At 34.4% G+C, this 21,100-nt stretch overlaps 1 protein-coding gene across 6 annotated transcripts in view; it reads right to left on the bottom strand.

Annotated features, from left to right (window-relative positions):
• The window catches only part of UXS1 (UDP-glucuronate decarboxylase 1), a 143,362-nt gene that overhangs the window by 68,496 nt on the left and 53,766 nt on the right, over nucleotides 1–21,100 (bottom strand). For 3 of the 6 annotated variants that reach the window (XM_074299681.1, XM_074299683.1, XM_074299679.1), the window contains exons 2-4: nucleotides 15,838–15,868; nucleotides 14,073–14,121; nucleotides 12,843–12,886 (exon numbers count right to left, since the gene is read on the bottom strand). In XM_074299681.1, coding sequence (XP_074155782.1) covers nucleotides 12,843–12,886; nucleotides 14,073–14,121; nucleotides 15,838–15,868 — 124 coding nt within the window. The remainder of the gene's footprint in view (nucleotides 1–12,842; nucleotides 12,887–14,072; nucleotides 14,122–15,837; nucleotides 15,869–21,100) is intronic. The other 3 variants (XM_074299678.1, XM_074299682.1, XM_074299680.1) reach the window with 1 other exon arrangement.

Genomic DNA, 21,100 nt, shown 5'->3' with positions numbered 1-21,100 from the left:
GAAGTTCATCTAGTCCTGTAGTTTCAGCTGCCCCACGGATCTCTTCCAAAGTACATCAGTAGTCTTGACTTCCTATAGGGCAGGGGTTCTTGACTTTTTTTGTGTGTCAAAGAAGTCTGGGGAAGCTTATCGACCCATCTTAGAATACTATTTGTAAATTCATAAAGGAAAATACATAGAATTTACAGCTAGTTATAAAACAGTTAACAAAGTGTAAGGGAGGAAAAGTTTACACATCTTAAGTTAAGAACCTCTGTTAAAAAGCTTGTCTATCACTGTGTGTACATACTCACACACACATACATATTTACATACTTGTATATATAAACACACTTGTATATACCAGACACTAATATAGCACATACACACTTCTGTACATAAACATAGTTGTAGATAGATATATAAAACAGACATACTGTATTACATACACACACTTGAATACACAAAACATACACATATGGCAGATTATATATACACTTGCATACATGCATATAGTTGTATATATATACTTGTATACACATCCACAAATATACATACAAATATTTCTGAAGAGAATATACAAATACACTTTGGGAGTTGGGCACATAATTGAACAAGAAAGCAGGCTCACTTGCCTATGGGAAATTGCACAGTTCATTTAAAGCCCCCAAAACTTCTACCAGAAGCAAAGGGATTATCAGTACTGCTATGACCACGAATAACAGAAACCAGAATCTGAGAAATTAAAAATGAGGGCCATAGGGAAAAATGTCAAGGATGTAAGCAGGATGTAGCACATAATAAATATGGAACTTTGAAGGTGAATTGAAGCAAATGATGTTATCAGGAAATTAAGGGCTCTCCTAATATAAGCCAGTCTCTTAATATCAGAAAAAAATCAAAGAAGATCAATACTGTGATGAGTGGATTCCCTGAAGTGAATCTATAGGAGGACAAGGACCAGAGTATATAGGATAGGAAGGTATATGCAGGCTATAATCTGTATATTGCTACAATAACACCTTACTCACCATCCTTCATCTCTAGATACATGTACTTCCACTGGCTAATTACCAGACCTCAAAAGCTCTCCTTTGCTATCTTCTGGCTTCCCTGGATTCCTTTAAGTCCCTTCTAGAATTCTACCTGTTCCAGTCCCCCTTAATGATACTGCTTTCCTTCTGTTGATTAGTTATTATTTATCCTGCATGACCTTGTTTATATAATGTTTTCATGTTATTTCTATTAGACCATGAGTACCCTGAGAGCAAGGACTACCTTTTACCTTTCCTTGTATCCCTTGGCACATACTGGCACAATGCCTGGCACATACTAGGAACATACTAAGTGCTTACTGACTAACTACATCCCAAGAACTCTAATTTCCCTTGTTTAGGAATGTGCCTCTAATGTTTATTTTTAAAATGTTTAAATTTTCAGCACTAAAGTCTTTCCTCTCCTCTTCCTCCCCCACCCAATAAGAAAGCAAAAGTGAGGTTTAAAAGCAATAAAAAGACAAATAACATGCAGTATACCTGAAGCTTTGTGAAAGGAAGCATTTTATTTCCAAATTAATGATCTATAATGCTTATCGGACACTGGTTTCACTCTGAAGGACTTTTGTTAACTGTGTTTCCATGCAGAACAGGCCTTTTAGCAGCACCCTTACAGCCTCCTTGGCTGCATGCATGAAGAGAAAAAGGAATGAGGGCATATGTTGCCTATAGCAATGGCCTGGTTACATACTTCTTCCAGAAAAGAGACAGTGAAAAGACAGGATTGTGCAAGTGCCAGGACTGGATCATAGAGTTAGAGCTGAGAAGGATATTAATCTATCATCTAGTACATTTTGTCACTTAAGTGATAGAGGCAGACAGAAGAGAAGACTGATCATTTGAGAATACTGTCTATAAATGTATTTTTTTTTAACTTTTCCAGGATCATGGAATATTCAAGTTGGAAGGGAACCTAGACTTCTAAGGCCTTTCTTTTACACATAAGGGTACTAAGGGATAGGGAAAGTTAAGTGACTTCTCCATATCACACAGAAAATCACTTATAGGACCTAGGCAAGCAGCTAAGTGTTTGTTCATCTAGGATTGAACTTTTTCCCCTTATTTTCCTTTGCTCTTTTTGTACTGTCTTAGGATTTAATATTTGGGGGAGGGGAGAAAGCTGCAGTCTTCTCAATTTTCATTTCATTTTCAGACCTCTTAAAGCTACCTTGATTTATCTTTTAAATGAAAGAGAAAGTTCTGGTTAAGAGAATAATTGAAAGGTAGTAAAGAGCTTAGATCTACAGGTAAATCCTAGCTTGAAAAGGACCACAAATAGAGAAATCACAAGAAAAATCAGAGAAACAAAATTAGAGTCCTTTTTCTAAATCAAAACTGCACCAAAAAAAGCCAAAGCAAGTCTAAGTAAATAAATGGACTTGAGGTTGGTCAATTCTGGAAGGACTATGCTAGGAAGCACAAGCTACTATAAATAGTCCCAGTGATCACTGATGCTCTTGGGAAAGGGATGAGGAGATGAGTGGTCAATCAGCACAAGCTCCAGGAATGGTGAACTGAAGCCAGAAACTGGTCCTAGCTGGTCAGAATAGAAGTAAGGAGCAGAAAAATTCTTCATAGCTCACTAAACAGGGAAACAAGACCTTGCTGAGTATAACTAGAAGAACAGGGAGACATGGCAAGAAGAAGGGACAACTCAATGACTGGGAATAGGAGGAAAGACTGAGAGGAGAGGGGAAAGAGTGGTTTGCAAGAACCCTGAGAATAGTATGATATCCAACATCCAAATGGGGCTTGACTTGCAGCAGAACTTACTCTCAACTGGGGAGCATTTAAAAGAAACAGTGCCTATGTGTGCAAAAATATTTATAGCAGTCCTTTTTGTAGAAGCAAAATATTGGAAACAAAGGAAAATGTTATCCTATAACCAGATAAAGAACTGATGGACTTGGAATACAGATCAAAGCATTTGTTTTCGCATTTACTCCCTTTTTTCCCTTTTGATTTGTTTCTTCTTTCACAAATGTGACTAATATGGAAATATATTTTATGTCATAACATATTTATAAACCAAATCAAACTGCCTACCATCTTGGGAAAGGGAGGGAAGGGAAGAAGGCAAGGGAAAACTGGAACTCAAAATCTGGAAAAAATGAATGTGAAAATTTTTCTTGACATGTAACTGGGGGAAAATTAAAATACTATTTTTTAAAGAAGAAAAAAAATAAATGTTGAAAAGATATACTAGCAAAAAAAGAAAGAGACTAAGTATTGAAAGTAATGCCTAATACTAGCCATTTTAGTTAGGGTACGGACAATTGAGATGAAAGGATCAAACAGGGTTTAACCATTCAAGGTACAAAGTTCCAATCTAAGAACTGAAACGAGAAACAAAAGTAGGAGGTGCAGTGGATAGAGCATCAGCCCTAAAGTCAGGAGGATGTAAGTTCAAATCTGTTCTCAAACACTTAACTCCTCATACTGTGTGACCTTGGGCAAGTCATTTAACCCCAATTGCCTCAGCAAACAAACAAACAAAAAAGTAGGGAGAACAAAACAATGACAATGAAAAAATGATAAAGCTAAGAAAAATTCCACTAGGACAAATAGAGCCTCTAAAAGCAATGGTTTGGCCACATGGACTACATGAGAAGATGGAAAGAAAGAAGCAAGAAATTAAGTTAGATTTCTGGAGAAAAAAAATGGAATAAAAATAAATAGCTTAGAAGTTAGGAATTCTAAAAGAGATGTATTCTGTAAGATATAGAATGTTCTATGCAGGAACCAGCTGGCAGCACATTTTGACAAGAACTGAGAGTATAAAAAGGAAAAAGGAGACTGAGTATGAATGGTAAGGTAGTTATGGTAATGTAGAATTGAGCACAAAATCTTGAAACCCAAAGGAAAAAAAGAATATTATGATGAAAAAAACAGTTCTCTTTCTTCATTTCCTAAATAAGTGGGAATCAAAAGTAGCAAGAATATTGCATAGCTAACCAGGTGGTCACTTGAGTTCCATCGACTTTTATTAATACTATGCTATCAACCACATTTTTCTAGCAATGCACTATTAGAAATGTTATCTGAAAATATGTGTAACTACCTCTCCCAACCCACTTAAAGAGAGAAGGGTAAAGTGGAGTATAGCTTTCTCTCACACATTCCAGGCCAGAGAATTATAGTTATATAACTTACATTTATTGAACTTAACTATTTAGAATTCTGTGCTAATAAAACCATTAATAATAACAAAAACTATTTTTCATCTACACAGAATTTTTCAGGTTTCAAAGCTTATTCCTAAAACAACTCTATAGGATAAAAGAGACTCACAGACATTTAGTGATTTGGAAAATATCAAAAAAATTAAAAAGATTCAAGGAGAGATCTGTTATTTTAAGCCTTCAGACAATTCTGTGTTATTTGCATTACAAAGAAAATTTAAAAAGTAGGCTCACAATCTAGGTGGGGAGATAAGACAAATATTATAGCTTAAACAATATAGAATATTATAAGATAAGCAGTCAAATGAATAAAACAGCTAGTGAATGAGAAAAGAAGAGAAAGGGAAAAGAGAAAGGAAAAAGGATAAAAAAAAAAAAAAAGGAAAAAACCAAAAAGATATTCTAATTTACTGTTATCTGCCTGTAAATTTCAAACATACCACCTAAGCTACCAGAAAATAACTTAAAATGTTAATAGAGCTGACATTATTTCAAATTGGGGGCAGCTAGGTAGTGCAGTGGAGAAAGTACTACAAGTACAAGTCAGTAATCAAGCAGAATCAGGAAGATGAATCTTCCTGAATGCAAATTTGGCCTCATATTTACTAGCTATATGATTCTAGACAAGTCACTTCACTCTGTTTCCTCGTCTGTAAAATGAGTTGAAGAAGGAAATGGTAAACCATTCTAATATTTTTGCCAAGAAAATCCCAAATGGATTATGAAGAATTAAATGTGTCTGAAAAATGACTGAACAACTGAAAAACATTTGAAGTTATTTTAACAGCATATTCTTAGTAACATTTTTTAAAACAACACATTATCCTTGAAACTATTCTTGATGAATAATGCTTAATTTCTACTTCCAAAACCACATTTCTTTATTTTTCTTTTTCAATATTGTGGTTAAAAAAACCCTAACAACAACAACAACAAAAACTGATTACTGTATTTTTCTGCTAATAAACAAAGAAGCCAATTCTAATAGCCAAATATATCTTCTAACTATAATTACGTGTGTACAAAGTCAAAATATTCCCATGATTCTGGAACAGAATAAAAACAATAGATGTTAGTCATGTTACTTGAGAATACACACACACACCAACTCTCACTCTGCTCAGTTAACCTGAAAAATGTTTCATAAACTATATCTAGGAGTTTAAGATAGATCCTTACAGATTAAATATGTAAATGTAAATATTTTTGTGGCTTTAACAACACATAGATCATCTTCAAAGAAGGATAAAAGGAAATCTTCCATTTCTCATATCTGCAGTATTTTTTTCCTTTGTCAATAAAGCAAGAATGCTATAAGACTAGTTTATTTCTTCGTTTCACAAACTTAAAGGAATTTCCTGCCCAAAATACAAGGAGCACAGATGGACAAATTTATTTTCCCAACTATATATACTGCATCATAGGAAATCTTATTCCAGTTTTTTTTGTTTATTTGTTTGTTTTGTTTCGCCTGTTCTTTCTCATTACAAGCATGAGCTACAATTATTGCTCTTGTTCACACAGCAAAGCAAGCTCTGATTACTGAATTTGGGTTCTTTCTATCCAAAGAATCTTAATCTTCAATTTAGATCAAAATGATTCAGGTTTCAATAACTCTCATGAACCTTAACAGGAAAATCCCCAACAATAATACCTGAGCTATTTTCCTTAAATAAAAATAAAATATTTTACTTTTGCTCTAGGAAGAGATTAAATGGTCAATCCATTAGTCTTAATTGAGGGCAAAAAGGGAAAGGACCAAGACTATTCACATCACTTATGGAGCCCAACTTAACTTTCCAAACCAGAATAACTTCTCCAGGCCACAACTTCCTAATATGTTCCCTCATTAGAATATAAAGTTCCTTAAGGGTAGGAATTATGCCTGCTTTGTGTTTATAGCCTTTAGTTCTTTTAATTCATTCATTCAAACTAAATTACAACTTTCCTTACTTTTTAATCCTGGAATTGAAAAATTTAATTCCCATAAAATTCAAAGATGCTATTTTTTTGTCCTGCTGTCCTGCAAGAGGCAGCTTGAACTTGTAAAGAGCCAATGGTTAAATTTTGTGTATGAGTTAGTTATGGCTCAGAAACAGACAAATGCTACAAATCAGAGCTTGATTTATTATTGTGATAATGTTCAATTATTCCAATCACATCTGGTTCTTTGTAACACTATTTGTGATTTTCTTGGTAAAGATACTTGAATGGTTTGTTATTTCATTCGTCAGTTCACTTTACAGATGAGGAAATAGATAAACAGGGTGAAGTGACTTGCCCAGAGTCCCACAACTACTATGTGTATGTGGCCAGATTCTTGACTAGCCAAGCACTCTATCATCACAGCCACCTAGTTGGGAGTAAATGTCATCACAGCTACCTAGTTGGGAGTAAATGTCAGAGTCCAGATTCCAACCAAAACCTAAAGTAATAATGATGACTGATAATAATATCAGAGAGTCACCATGACAAGGTGATAAGTTGTGGAATAGAGATTCTAATCCCCTCAAAAGTGGAAGGAATATTGGCAAGACTGTTAATAATATAGAGATCACCTCAGTTAGGAAGCCATTGCCCCATATCCCATCTGACACCTAATAGGTGCTTAGATTTGGCCAAGTCACTTAACATCTTAGTAGCAAATACATTTCCCTAAAACTCTATACCAATGTCACCATAGATTCCAACCAAAACACGTAACACGGTAAAAGCTATCAAAGAACTTAAACATTTTCTCCCAATCTTGGTATCAATGCTCAATATCTCTCTCTAATTCACTCTCCCACCTCTAATATTCAATATGTGAACAAAGAGTTGTCAGTTCTAGGTTCTGTAATCTTCTTCCCATCATCTCTCTAATACATCCTTTTCTCTCCTCTGACCCTGCCAGCACTCTGGTGCATACTCTCATCCTCTCAGGCCTGCAATACCCTTTGGGTTGGTTCGTGTTCACCTCCAGTCTATCCTCCACTTAACTGTCAATTTCCTAAAGCATAAGTCTGAACATATCACATCACCCCCAACCCTAATCAATAAATTTCAGTGTCTTCCTACTATCTGACAATTGACCTCTCTGCCTTCTTTTAAGTGCTAACTAAAATCTCACCTTGTACAAGAAGCCCTTCCCAACCCCTCCTAATATCAGATTATTCCCTCCCTCTGCAGATTATTCCTTATTTATATTATTTATTGTTAATTTACATATTATCTTTACCATTAGACTAAAAGTTCCTTGAGGGCAGGTGCTATTTTTTGCTTCTTTTTTGCTTAGCATGGCAGCTCTGTATCTGACACATAGAAGGTATTGAATAAATGTTTACTAATTAACTGTTACTTTGAATTTGTCAAATCTTAAATAACTGTGAAGGACAGCTAGATGGAAAAGAGGTGTGGGTCTGGAATCAGGAAGAATCATCTTGCTGAGCTTAAATTTGGCCTCTGACACTTAACCGTGTGACCTGGGGCAAATCACTTAACCCTATTTGCCTCAGTTCTCTCATCAGAAAAATGTGTTGGAGAATGGCAAACCACTCTACTATCTTTGCCAAGAAAACCCTAAATAGGGTCATGAAGAATCAGACATGACTGAAAAACGATTAAATAACAAAAAGAATAGTGAATTATGCTAAACTGTGCATATGTCTCAGATTCCTCCTAGATTGCAATTTTTTTTTTTTTAAATGCCACATGTAATGTCTAGCTCATCTTTTTAGGAGTTCAGCAAATATTTGTTGAATGAATGAATCAGCCTAAGAGAAGGGGGCACCAGGCTTGGCTAGATTCCTTTTCTCATGTGGAATCTTGGCAAACCAGGCTATGTCAAACCTTGGAAATAACTTTGTTAAACAAACCACCTCTTTGTAATGTTTGCGTTATGGATTTTATCTATAAAAACTAGCAATGTAAACAGAAATTGAGGTGAATGCCAGGGAAAACTGGCTTATGATGAGCCCACTCAAGAGTAATTCCCAGCATCTTCCCTAGTGGGTGTAGTCAGAAGGACACTGTTTATGGGAGGGAAGAGGGGGGAAATAGAATGGAGAGTGAAAAGACAGAGATTCTAGACCTGTTTCCCTTACTAAGTAACTGTGTGACCTTCAATACACTAAAGCTTTCTGGACTTGTTTCCTCAACTGTAAAGTAAGCTGAATTGAACTAGATTATGGGTATCCCTTCCACATTGTAGGATTTAGGGGGTGTGGTGCCCCTGAAATCTGGAAAATCTGTTTAAAAATTTTTGATCTTCTTCTTGTACCAGAGAAGTCTGAATTCCTAAATATAGAAAAATATTGCTAATACATAGTATTACATAAGTATTTTAAATATTTCTACATCTCTAAAGTTTTCCTGTTATCTGCTTGCTTTCGCATGTTGTCTACGATTTTCATCAAACTCTGAAAAAACTTCCATTTAATTTTTTATGCTACCCTGCAATATATCAAAACCATGATGAGAAAAAGTCAAGTTATGGAAGGAATAACTCCCTTTTATGCTACATAATCCCTCACTGCAGTAAGGCAATCTTATTATACCTCCCTAATCATGTTATGGTCTTGTTCAAGAAAGGAGAAACAACAACCTTTGAGTAGAGATAACCCTACTGGGGACCCTGAAACTGGACAGTTGGGTAGCACAGTACTCTCTCTCTCTCTCTCTTTCTCTCTCTGTCTCTCTTTCCATCCTCTCCTCTCCTCCTTCCTCTCCTCTCTCCCTCTCCCTCTGCTTCAATTCTTACCCACTCTTTATCGATGAATGGGCATTGCCCCAGTCTAACTCAGCACTTAGGACCATATCCAGTCATCCTAATCTATACCTTCCCATTGGACCCACATGGCTGGAGGAGAAAGTGAGGCAGGTGGCCTTGCACAGCTCTCCCTTACTTACATTCAATTTCACTTGCATGTCATGGCATCACCTCCCTAATGTCATGGTCTTTTTCAAAAATAAAGGACAAAAACAATCCATTCATAGTCTCATTTACCACATTAGTTTCATTCCTTCTCACACCTCCCATGGTACTCCTCCCCTCAAAGCTAAGAAGTTTGAATCATACTGAAAAAAGTGAGACTATCATCAACAGTTCCCTCTTCTCATATTACTCAGATCCTATCTTACAGGAAGAGGTAGCAGCCCTGCTTGCCAATGCTAACCCTCTATGTACCTTTTGAATTCCATTCCATGCTATTCTAGGCAGGTAGGTAGAACAGTAAATAAGAATGTTGGACTTGGAGTTAGGATAATCTGAATTAGTGTGGCCCTAGAGAAATGACTTAATTTCTTCAAGTAAAGTAGGAATACAATTGTTGCAAGATGCTTTCCAAACTTTAAAGTGCTATGTAAATGTTAAAAATTATTCTATCCCATCTTCTCTAGATCTTTCTTAGTCTTCTTTGTTGAATTTTCATCAATGCCATATCACCTTCTCTTTTGATCTCAAGTCTCATTTTTCCAACGGTCTATATTCTATAAACATTCCAACACAACATGTCCAAAACAGAATTCATTATCTTTCCTGCCTTCCTCAAATTCTCCTTTCTTTCAAACCTCCCTATTACTATCAAGGGCACTGCTATTCACTAGTTACCCACACTCATAATCTGGGTGTCGTCTTCAACTCTTTACTCCAACTCACTCCCTATATCCAATTTGTTGCCAAGGTCTGTAGATATTAATTTCTCAATCTCTCTTGAATATATCCCATTCTTTTATCTGACACTGCCAGGCCCTTATCACTTTCTTGGTTGTTCAGGGATTTAAGTCATGTCTGACTCTTCATGATCTCTTTTGAGTGGTTTTCTATTTCCTTCTCCAGCTCATTTTACAGAAGAAGAAACCAAGGCAAACAGAGTGAAATGAAGTGCCCACCAGGATCACACAGCTAAAATGTATCTGAGGTAAGATTTGAATTCAGGTATCCCACACTCCAGACTAGGTACTCTAACCACTAGGCAATTTAGCTATCCCTTATTATTTTACTCCACTAGTGTGGAAACAGCCTTTTCTTTGTCTCAGACCTTTTCCCCACTTCAGTTCATACTTCAATCTGTTGATTTTCCTAAAGTCCTGCTCTGGCCATGTCGTCTATCCCATCTGATCAATTTCAGTACTAACATGAAATCCTCTTTTCTGAAACTTAAAGCCCTTCACAGACTGATTCCTTCCTAACTTATATTCTTGTAGATTTATCTTCCTTCAAGCCAGTCTGGAATTCAGGGGCCTCTTTTGCTGTATCTTGTATATACCATCTCCAGACTCTTTGTCTTTCCTAGCCAACTCCCAAGCTTCCTGGCTTCCTTCAAATCTTGACTCTAATCCTACTTTCTATTGAAACTGAGGCTAAATTAATGCCTTCTTTGTATTAGTTCCAATTTTCCTTGTGTATATCATGTATGTATATCATTTTTTGCATATCTTCTGAGAACAAAGACTATTTTTACCCCCATTCTTCATATTCCCAATGCTTAGTACAGAGACTGGCACAGAGTAATCAATATTGCTAACTTGACATAATTTAGAATTAATCTAACATCTCCCATCCCTCAGTCAAAGAAGATAGTCACCTAAGAATGATCCAAGGCTTCTTTAGATCAAAGCTAGCTGTCTCCAAAGAAAGTCATGTTTCTAGGTTTGAGTAAATACTGCAATCAGATTTAGGAATTTGCCTTGATACCTACAGGCAACACTAGTTCCTTTCTAAGAATACCGAATATGATGTTGATACAAACTAAATTTAGTATTTTATTATTTTTATCTAGGTTTTTACAGTAGTTTCCCAATTAATTTTCTTGGCCTCCAGTGCTTGATTCCTATCATTCCTATAATTATTTCATAGACCTGTTCAAAAGCATGCAATGATGATGGAATAAAGTACAAATTTTTCAGTCTAGACTTTTAGGCCTTCCAGAAATCTTGCTTTCCATCCACATTTCTAGCTTCATCTCTCACTAATTTCCCAATGCATACCTGATACTCACAACCTTCCAAATATGCTTTGTTATTTTCTATACTCATGTTACATATAAACTCCTTAAGACCAGAGAGAAGGGTTATATTTTCACTGCATCCTCAGTAGGAGCTCAATAAATAGCTATTAAAGGAATGAATCAAGATGAATATCAATCTACAATGATCCAAGACAAGTCCAAAAGCCTTATGATGGAAAATGCTATATATATTCAGTGAAAGAACTGATAAGTCTGGATGCAGATTAAAGCATACCATTTTTCTTTTCTTTTTTTTTTGTTCTTTATATTTTCTTTTCTGTTTCTTGTTTCACAATATGATTAATATAGAAATATGTTCTACATGATTGTACATATGCAGTCTAATTCAAATTGCTTATGATCCTAAGGAGGAAGAAAATTTGGAAATCAATATCTTATACTAAAAATGAATGTTAAAAATTGTCATTGTAATTGGGGCAAAATACTATTTAAAAGAAAAAAGGAATTAAAAAACTACACATGAATATCAATCCTCAGTTTGCCACACTACCCTTTTTTCTCACTGAGAATTTTGCCAAATCAGACAGACACCAGGCAACAAAAAAAAATCTCCTGATTGGAAATCTACTAAGTAAAGATTTAAAGTCAATCAGTAAATCTGATCTTTTCTTTCAGGGCTCCCAGTTAGTAGGTAATAGCCTTTTAATCTAGTCACAGCCTACAAAAGGCTCCATTATTTAATGAAGAAGCAGGGAACAAATTCTTTAGAAAGGAGCAACTGATGTAAACGGTCACTATGGGAAGAATGAGAACAAGAAGGCTTGAATTTAAGCCATTTTTACTGAACATATATCACCCTATTATTTAAAAAGTTAATTTTTTTTTTCATGGAAGAGGACTTTCTTATAACTGACAAAGGAAAAACATAATCAATGTTTGAAAAGAAACAATGTCCATTTTAAGCTACATCTATGTGAGAGTATGTATATGTCTGTGTGTATGTAATATTTCTATATGTACTTAAACATATACAAACACAATCACATACACACACAACAAATTCAATTATTTTGGATAAGACGGTGATTTCATTAATTTAGAAAGAACTCCCAGGGAAGAAATTCCTTATAGACATAGAAATTAGCACATACTCTGCATTTTTTGGTTTTAAGAGGGTTGCCCAAGTTCAGTGAATTGTCCAGGCTTGTGTATACAATATGTATCAAAGTATTTAAACAGAGATCTTCCTGACTTGGCAACCAGCCTTCTATTCATTTCTATCCCTACTGGATTAAGTACGTGATATAATAGGCAGAGTGCCAAGCCTACAGCCAGGAAGACCTAAATTCAAACTAGAATTCAGACACTTATTAGTTGGGTAATTCTGGATATTTGTCTCCGTGTTTTCATCTATAAAATGGGGATAAAACACCTACCTCCCAGAGTTGTTGTGAGAATCAAATGAGATAATTATCATAAAGCAGTTGACACAGTGCATAGGATGTGGTACAGAAAGGTTTGCTACTACTATTAATTATCCTTTCCACATATACTAAGAGATACTTAACTGATGAGTTTATACTAGATACCGTTCTAGTAATTGTCTACTCGAACATCTCCAATACTATCAAATTGTAATTCTATTGTCTTAAATATATTTTATATAAAAATTTACTTACCTTTTTTCCAAGTCTCTAATTTTCTCTCTCAATGGTGCAACAGCCTACAACAGGGACAGAAATAAATTTTAAAGAACTCAAGACCTCTCTCCACCCCTGAAACACACAGGCTGTTCTTTTATAAGTAAGCATAAATGTCTTCCAGACATAACACAGAAGTCTAACATTATTTCCCACTGTTCATTTTAAGTCTGAAATCTAAATGTACTACAACTTGGATTCAGCTGTTACTCTAAACAATTAGGGGCATGCATATGGTGCTTCTACTCCTTGAGATGTCTAGAGTTTGGGTAGAAGATAATATCTATATCTAGTCACCATCAGGATCAGTGAAGGGGAATTTCAGATCAAAACCAAACATACAGGAACCATCCATATCTTTTTCTTAATAAAGCAGCTTTTTCCTATTTTGGTTTACAAACGATCAACATTTTGTTTGTGTAGCCAATTTGATTCAGTAACTGAGAAGTTGTTCTTCCAGGATGTTCATACGTGTTGTGTTATGAAGCATAAAATCTTGGGGTGAGTCAGCACAATTCATGGTCTTCCAGAAGTTGTTTTGTATTCTTTTTACTTTCATTTGAGCCTCAAACCAATCTTAAAAAAAAATGATGCTCACCTACCCAACTTGATCCTTATAAGGGAATTCTAGCTATTTTTTTTAAATGTAACAATATGTATTTGTAGTTTCTGTATAACAGATGCCTTGGCTTGTCCACCAAGCAAGAAGGCTAACTAAAGTCATTCTTATTTGTATTTTTTCTTTTCTTTTTTCTCCTTATCTTCTTTTTTCTTTTACTCCTTTCTTCCTTCTTTTTTTTCACCTCTTCATTCTTCTATTTTTTTTTCCTCTCTCTCTCCTCAATTTCTCCCACTTGTTGCCTAGGAAGGATTTCACTGAATGATGATGGATTAAATTTTCCTTGAGTTAGTTAAAAATAATAAAAACTTGTACTAAAAAGCAAATTAAGTAGAAGTGTCATTTGTAATAAAATACTAAGAATTAGAAAAAAACAAACAAACAAACCCCACAACAAACAAAACCAAATAGCATGTATTATCAGCTCCCATCCCAATGAAGACATCTGGGCAGGGTCTCAACTCATGATTTTGTACTCTGATCCAGGCTCTACTACTTACTTTAAACCTTTGAATGACCTTTGAATTTCTTTCCAGCTAAAAAAAAAATCTATGATCCTGTTATCAGAGGAATAAGGAAAGTAAACTAACCTCTTCTATCTTATTTTCAAATTTCTGTTCTCCATTTTCCTGTAGAGACCTATGGAGGAAAAAGAATATAAAGTTGAGGTCAGTTGAATGATTTCATGATTTTGAACAACTATTCTAGCTAAAATTAATTATCACAAATAAAATATTACAGGATTTAAACATTCCCTATACCTAATATTCATTTGTGCCATTTTTGTAAATATAGGCTCTAGTCACTCTAATTGACAAGTTTTTAACCTAATCTAAATAATCTCATTTCCACATTACTCTCAAAACTAAGAGTTAAAAGTTAAGAAGCAAAACTTGTTAAAAAATAAATTTAAGAAGTAAAAAGATATGGGACCCTTCATTATATTAAGGGTGTGGACTCTGTATACTAGGAAACTTTCTTGGGCATCCAAGACAAAATGGAACCCTTTCAAGTAGCATAACAGAGCTCCTTTACATGGGATCAGCATACACCACACCTAGACACACAGAAGTCTCTTTGTTGATGAAACATACATATGCCACAGTGGTAGAAGTCAGATCGACATTTCTCCCACCCACTTTGGAAAAAATCTTTTGGTCAAAATAACAAATAAAAAGACCTTGGGAGATAAAGAGTAAAAAAGAAAAAGGAATACTAAAGTAAAAAGGAATACTCTTGTCTTTGGAGACTTTACACTAACACTACAAATAGCAACAGTAAAACATCAATTTTACAAGCAAGGATTATGGTGACCACTCTCCCTTGAATTCAAAAATCAAGAAAGAAACATGGTAATGAGAATTTCCTTTTAACTTAAGTTAAAATGGCTTACTGGGAAAACCTAAAATATGTTTAAAATAACAAAACATAAATTTCTTTCCCTAAATACACATATATTCAAGGGCACACATACATAATCACATAAGCTCTGTAAACAGCCTACTAATTAACTACAACACTACATCAAACAGTAAAAGTGTACACAGTAATATAAACTGGATAAATAGTATTATTATTGCATATATCAAGAATTTGCTCATATGACTTGGGGTACTGATGAGATTCAATTTAAGCAATTTTAGATCTCCCTACATCTTCCTTTCTCCCCCTTTCTCCCTCCCCATATTCAGACTTTTCAAAGGCCTTTTAAATCAATGAACTTGACTTTGGGAAGAAAAAAAAACAAAAACACTTCAGTTCTTCCTTTTAAAACATAGAATCTATATTCTAAATGACAATTAAAATGTTTTAAATCATGGTAAAATCTGAATACATCTTTAAAATTTCACTTCAGAGAAATGAGTAAAAAATGTCTAACTTTAATCTAACTTTAAAATTATAGAAATTAAGCATTCAGATATAGCAATAAGAGGATGAAGTTATACCAGAATTATAAATTAACCCCAACTACAAGGCTGGTTTTTTTTTTGTGTGTGTTTTAGAAAAATAATCCACACTATAAATTCTCAATATTCACTAATAGAGGATTTTAGTACTATGCACAATACAAGAAAACACATAATTAATACAAAAGTTTATATCAGCTCTACTCTTCATCCCCAACAAGCTTTTTAAAGAAAGCATTCATTCTGCCTGTTTCTGGTGATGTATTTTTGATCTTGTTTTATTGAAGTTAGGAACTAGCTGGATACCAACTGACAAAGGAAAAGACGGCTTAGATACTGAGAATCCTATCTAAGATAAAAGTTTTCTTCAGCAAATCTACAAAATATTTAGTTGGAAAATTAATTATAAAACACAGTTGTGCAGTAGATATTCAAGTGAATTAATTACCTCATGTTTACGAAGTTACCCCAAACAGCTGCTAGAAAAAAAAGGAAAAAAATCATTAAAATATATAATATTTATCATTTTAAATAAAGAATAAAAAGGCAAATTTTCAAGAAAACTAACCTTTAAACAAATTCACACAGAAAACTATAGCATATAGTCTACTGTTTAGCTACAAATTATCCTCATCACATATTATTTATATCATATATCATGTATAAATGATATATATCACAATATTATGACATATGATTGGCTAAAATTATTTACAATAAAGACATTATTTTAGTGATTCAACAAACTAGATTTTTGTACATTAAATAAATCAAGGCAGGCAGCTGGTACAGTAGAAAGATTGTAGATTTTGGAGTCAGAACCTAGGCTCAAAACCAGCTTTGCCATTTATTAGTTGAGTGGCCTTAGACAAGAGAAAAGAAGGGATTAAACATTTATTAAATGTACCAGGCACTGTGCTGAGCACTTTGCAAATATCATCTCCTTTGTTCCTAACAACAATTTTAGGAGGTAGGTGTTATTGTTATCATCAGTTTACAATTGAAGAAACAGATATATAGGTTAAGTGACTTGCTCAGGATCACATAGCTAAGAAATATCTAAACCTGGATTTGAACTTAAATCTTCTTGACTGGGAATTCAGCATTTTTATACCATTACAGCACTTGAGCTGCCTTTATTATTTTATTTCTGAGTCACAAATTCTACATCTGTAAAAATTACTGGGTTGGACAAGATGGCTTTTAAAGTGTTTTCTAGTTTAAGAAGATCTTTCCAACTTAAACCAGGTGAGCATTTGCGATGGATGACTAATCCAGGGAAGATGAGTAAAATGCAAATTAGAAAAACAAAACATTCCCCCCTGCCTGGGAGTTAGCAAGAAAACATTTAAAAACAGAGCTAGGAAAGACCTAGCCAAAAATCCACTCCAATTCTCTGTCATTTATGAGAAAACCAAGTCCCAGTAATGCTAAGCTACAGAGAATCAGTAGGATCTGAATTCAGACTCTCAGACTCCAGTGCATCTGCTCCCAAGGTGTGTACCTAAAGAATCAGCCTTGATGCTCTGCCCTGGTTAAGAAGGAAAGATCCGTGCCTGGTAAAATCCAAAGGGATACTTTTCTTAGAATGGAATGGATAACATCAGCAAAAAAAAGGAGAACTATGGTGGAGATGCGAAGAGACAGAAGATGAGTTAATGAATGAAGTCTCTGGGTATCTCTGCCTTGTTAAGATTACCCTTACATAACAACCTACTATGAGGTTCTTTTGTTTTTGCATATATCTTTTGGGACATTTGTTGAGTCTCTTAATTTCCTTATGCATTATACTTTGGTGGAGTTTTGTTCACTCCTGGGTTAGAATTTCCCTTTTTCTCTGAAGAATAGAGTTAATTTAAGACAGTTTGGTACATATGTTACATTTTAAAATAATATCTTATTAGTCAGTCTTGTTTTTGTTAGTGATTTTCTACCCACATCTGCCCCCGCTCTTTGTGATAAAAAAATAATAATAATTACACAAAGATATTCCACACAGAAGTCCTGCTTAGCAATATATAAATACACACACACACACACACACACACATATACACATACATATTTCTCCTTGTCCTAGTAATGAGGAAGAAGTCATATTTTATTATCTCTTTTCTAGAATCTTCACTGGCTTTTCTGTTACACAGAGTTCAACTTCCTTTTAGTAAGCTTTTAATGTATATTGTAAATCATTACATCTAATGTTCTTTATATAATCTTGCTCAAAAATTCCTTAATCTTATTCTATTGCATTCAGATAGTTATTTTAGTCATATCCAATCAACAAGTCATCATTTTGTTTCTATTTCTTGTCTACAAGAGTACTGCTAGGAATATTATGGTATATCATCGTTTGTCTTTAACTTCCTTAGTGTATATACCCAATGGTGAGATGCTGGTTTAAAGACTTTAAATCATTTGCTTTTTTTTGGAAAATTTCAAATTGAAATACAGAGTAGTTAGACGATATCCTAACATTAAAAAAAAATTCTCTGATTTTTTTTTAAAGGAAGATTGATTAACAAGTCAAGTATCTAGCAACTAGGAATATTATATGCTATTAAAAAATAGCAAAAAGAATGGTGTCAGAGAAACCTGGAAAAACCTATATGATGCAGAGTGAGGTGAACAGAACTAAGAAGATAATTTATAAAATAAATATCATTGTTTAAAAAAACCCAATCATTCTAATAAATTAATGAAAAAGCATAATTCTAAAGAACTGATAGAGAAGCATGCTATTCAACTCCTGCCAGAGAGGTAGAATTAAGGTGCAGAATGAGACTTGCATTTCTTGATCACGGATAATATAAAAAATTATTTTGCTTGACAATGCACATTTGTTGCAAGGCTTTTTTTTTTCCTGTCACAAGAGGAGCAGAGAAAGGAAGAAAGGGAATAGTCTCCACTCTCAACAAAAAAGAAAACCGAACCACTTCATATCTCTTACATTGGTTAAGATGGAAAAGATAATGATAAATGTTGGAGGGGATGTGAGAAAACTTGGATACTGATACATTGTTGGTAGAGTTGTGAAATGATCCCTCCCTTTTGGACAATAATTTGAACTATACCCAAAGGGCTATCAAACTTTGCATACCCTTTGATCTAGCAGTATCTCTACTGGATCTGTAGCCCAAAGAGATCATAATAGGAAAAGGACCAACATGTGCAAAAATGTTTGTAGTGGCTCTTTTTATAATGGCAAAGAACTAAAAATTGAATGGATGCTCATCAGTTGGGGAATGGCTGAATAAGGTATAGTACATGAATGTTAACGAATATTATTGTTCTATAAGAAATGATGAGCAGGATGATTTCAGAAAAGCCTGGAAGAACATAAATGAACTGATGCTAAGTCAAGTGAACCAAGAGAACATTGTATACAATAACAAGATTATGTGATGATCAATTGTGATAGACTTGGCTCTTTTCAACAACGAGATGATTCAAAGGAAATTCCAATAGACTTGTGATAGAGAGAGACAGCTACATCCAGAGAGAGAACCAGGGAGACTGATTGTGGATCAAAGCATAGTATTTTCACCTTTTTCCTCCTTTGTTGTTGATTGATTGTTTTTCTTTCTCATATTTCTTTTCCCTTTTGATCTGATTTTTCTTGAGCAGCATGATGAATATGGAAATATGTTTAGAAGAATAGCACATTTTTAACCTATATTGGAGTGGGGAAAGGAGGAAAGAGGGGAAAAAATTTGGAAAACAAGGTTTTGCAAAGCTGAATATTGAAAACTATGAATTTGGAAAAACAAAACACTATTTTTAAAAAAGTAAAGAGAGAAAGGGAGAGAGAGAGAGAGAGAGAGAGAGAGAGAGAGAGAGAGAGAGAGAGAGAGAGAGCTCTAAATTTTACACACTAAATCTGTTATATATTTTAAAAGAAAAACAAACTCTGGGTAATGGAAATTCACAACTTAAAAGTACCATCTTCTTCTAGTCAATAATCTATATGGAAATGTTAATTTTATTTGGCATTTACTAAGTTCAGGGAAAAATGAAATAAAAATGAATAAAACTTAAAGGGTTAAAAATTAAATTTTGCCAAGTGAGTAAAAGAATGAATGTATTTTTTTTTTCCTGAGGTAATTAGAATTAAGTGACTTGCCCAGGGTCACATGGCTAGGAAGAGTTAAGTGTCTGAGACCAGATTTGAACTCAGGTCCTCCTGACTTCAGGGCTGGTACTCTAACCTCTGTACAACTTAGCTGCCCCCAAATGAATAATTTTTTTTAAAGTATTTATTAAAGACTTACTTTGTATTATGCATTTTAGTCAATGGTCCTCAAACTTTTTAAATAGGGGCCAGTTCACTGTTTCTCAGACTGTGGTAGGGCCGGACTATAGTAATAACAAAACCTCACACTGTCTCCACCCCTCAGTCCATTTGTCATAACCCAGAGGGCCGCATAAACATTCTCACCTGGCCCAAGGGCCTGTAGTTTGAGAACCCCTGGCTTTAGGAATCGGAAAGCTAGTAACTTTTCCTCACCAAGAGTACCTTCTACTAAGGAAGAAAACATAGGAGAAAAGTAGCTATAGTTAGATAAGGGTATTTAGATATAGCTCATATCCAAAATGATGAGTAGAGCCATATGACAATCAACTGACAAGATCCTTCCAAAAGTAAAGGCAATGTTACATCATTAGAGATTCCAGAGCAAGATGGTAAATGATGATGTAGGATAGTGGGAAGGTTGGTGTGAGAGTAGGGAAGGGGCAACACAGTTGTTAGTGTGAAGCAGGATAAGATACCATGTAAAGTACATTACCTGAGTTTGCTTATCTACTCACTCACTAATCAAGAATTATGACCGCAGAGTGGGAAATGTCAGAATTTCCATATTGAATCCCAAATGTAATTTGGAGGTATGTAGTATATATAGGGCTGACTGTGATCATTTGACATGCCCCATATTTTGAGGATGAATATATTTCATCCTTAAAATACTTGAAACTAGACAACAAAGCTCTAATTAGTTTACCAAAAACTCATTAAATTTTCCATTTTTAAAGATTAATTAAAGTATTTATTAATGCCCATTAACATTTTCACAAAATTATTTCAGGATGCATAGTGTTGTTTTTGTTTGTTTGTTTTGGGGGGAAGTAATGCCAGTAAGAGAAAACAGGATAGTAGGAAAGTAAAAGGAGGACGACATCCAGAATTACTGAATAAAAAATATTACCCTACAAGTAGTACATAATCTTCACTGTCCTTAATGTTATAGATCTGTAATACTCAAAGTTACCTATATTTTGAATGAACATATTTACACCTTCATACCAGAGTATGAGTTTCTCAAATCCTGGAATATCTTGATAATTTATGCAAATTTCTTCATGCTTTTCTCAATTAGCATTTTATTATTTTTAATCCTGTTCTTTCTAAAAGTTTTTTATTCTAACCACATAAAACTGTAGGAAGTAGGATTTTCCACACAGTCTTCTTGTCCACCCTGTCCGGTCCATTTTCTATCTTTTCCTCTAGTTACCATATCAAGTCAATACCATCATGGCTTCAAGTCATTCCTCTAAGGGTCCATTTCCCAATCTTTGAGGCTTCCCAGGTCAAAATATCTAAGTCTTCCCTCCTTCCCATGTGTACTGTCTGTTCCCTATTAGAATGTACATTGTATGTGACTTGTATGCACACAGATATTTAAATATAATTTCCCCTCACTAGAATTAGAGCTC

The sequence above is a fragment of the Sminthopsis crassicaudata genome, chromosome 3 (assembly GCF_048593235.1).
Source record: "Sminthopsis crassicaudata isolate SCR6 chromosome 3, ASM4859323v1, whole genome shotgun sequence".
Lineage (NCBI taxonomy): Eukaryota > Metazoa > Chordata > Mammalia > Dasyuromorphia > Dasyuridae > Sminthopsis > Sminthopsis crassicaudata.
Note: the sequence above shows the minus strand (reverse complement) of the source record. Positions and strands in the feature narration are given on the sequence as shown.